Source organism: Loa loa, assembly GCF_000183805.2.
Source record: "Loa loa unplaced genomic scaffold supercont3.537, whole genome shotgun sequence".
Classification (NCBI taxonomy): Eukaryota; Metazoa; Nematoda; class Chromadorea; order Rhabditida; family Onchocercidae; genus Loa; species Loa loa.
The window spans coordinates 25,911-27,576 of NW_018108717.1; the positions used below are offsets into that span (position 1 = coordinate 25,911).

At 24.4% G+C, this 1,666-nt stretch overlaps 1 protein-coding gene across 1 annotated transcript in view; it reads left to right on the forward strand.

The window, feature by feature from the left end:
- Positions 1-1,666, forward strand: part of LOAG_18795 (hypothetical protein) — a gene marked incomplete at its 3' end in the record, with an annotated part of 4,735 nt that overhangs the window by 638 nt on the left and 2,431 nt on the right. Inside the window, exons 2-5 of the mRNA XM_020451457.1 lie at positions 168-363; positions 665-709; positions 970-1,115; positions 1,349-1,433. Coding sequence (XP_020304757.1) covers positions 194-363; positions 665-709; positions 970-1,115; positions 1,349-1,433 — 446 coding nt within the window. The 5' untranslated portion in view covers positions 168-193. The remainder of the gene's footprint in view (positions 1-167; positions 364-664; positions 710-969; positions 1,116-1,348; positions 1,434-1,666) is intronic.

The window sequence follows — 1,666 nt, forward strand, 5'->3', positions numbered from 1 at the left end:
TTTTTTTTTTNTTTTTTTTTTTTTTTTAAGCAGATAATTTGATAACAAATTCCATGATGTTTTTATAATTTTATTTATTATACCAAATATGAAAGATATGAAGTTTAAAACATGGAAAATTTGATATTTATTGTAGAAAATAAAATTTAAAATTCCAACAATTTTAGAATCGATTAAAGAAGATGATACAAGGATGGTAAATCATGATGTTACGGTATTGAATAATCCTAATCCACCACCTCGAATACCCGTACTATTAGCAATCGGTATCACTTTTAGTTGGATATTCTTGTGTGCAGGACTTTTCAAAATATGGGAGCATGATTGGACTTATGCAGAAAGCTGTTATTTCATGTTTATTAGGTAATCATTTTTCGTACTTGTGATCTAATCTATGATTTAACTTCAAATTTCATTTCAAAAATGATAATTTCAAAATTTTAACGAAATTTATGAAATTTCTAATGAATAATTAATAGGGAGTATAATATTTTTTGTTATTATTCATCATTGAGCATATTATATTAGCAAATTTCTGACCATTGATTTATCATTTGCACAGCAAATCTAAAAATTAGTTTAATCATTTGAAATTATTGCTTTCTCTAATACATTCGGAAATTCTCTTAGCAATTAAAATATTTTATGAAAATTTTTATTCCAGTTTATCAACAATTGGATTGGGCGATCTTGCCGTAAGACGAAGAGAGTTAGTTCTTACATTGTTTTGTTTAATGTGAAAAATAAAACCTTTTTTTTTCCTTTTGAAATACATCGATATTGTGTTTTTCCTTCCTTCGATTCAATTAAAACATGCAAAATTTTCTAATAATTTCAATTTGATTTAAACTCTCACTCTAATCTTTATTTAAATTTTGTTTTGAAAATTAATGCTTTTTTTTAAAATAACGGAATTTTATTCAAATTTTTGTTTTTGTATGCCTTACATTTAATAGGAACTATTTGTAGCTTGATGATAATGTGTTTTGTTTTTGTGGTATTTGGTCTTGCAATGGTCAGTATGTGTATCAGTGTTATACAACAAGCATTGGAAGATTTCTACATCAAAGTTTTTTTGAAATTATTCCTTGAATATCAATCTAAATTAAATCAAGGTAAGTCCCAATGACATCAGTATGGAAGAAAATTATACAAATGCTAATTTCAATAAATGATTCTGCAATAAGTGTAGTCTTAGTTCTATGAGTATAACAAATAATTAGACAATTTTAGTGTTAAGAATTTAGCATAATATTTTGTAGTTTCATTTATTTTAACATATGAGATTAGCATAATTTGAAAATTTCTACCTTTAACCACCTTTAATTGCTTCATTTTTTTTCAAAAGGTAGTGATCGAGTTGGAGCGTCTGCAAGTATGATGCAAAGCTGGGGTAACAACAAGAAAGCTAAATATCTGATGTCATTTCTCAGGTAATTTTTGATATACTCTGTAATTATTCTTGATAACACATAAAATTTTGAATTTTAATTATAAATTGAACCATCTATTTAGTTACAAAAAGATAAGGCAAATTTTTGGATTGTTAATAAAATTAGAATAAAAAAATTAGAAAAAATTTATGAATTTAAAAAAAAACTCATTTACTTTTTCTTAATATTATCAAAATTTTGATTAATAAAATGAATGATTGCTTTTAGAGTTG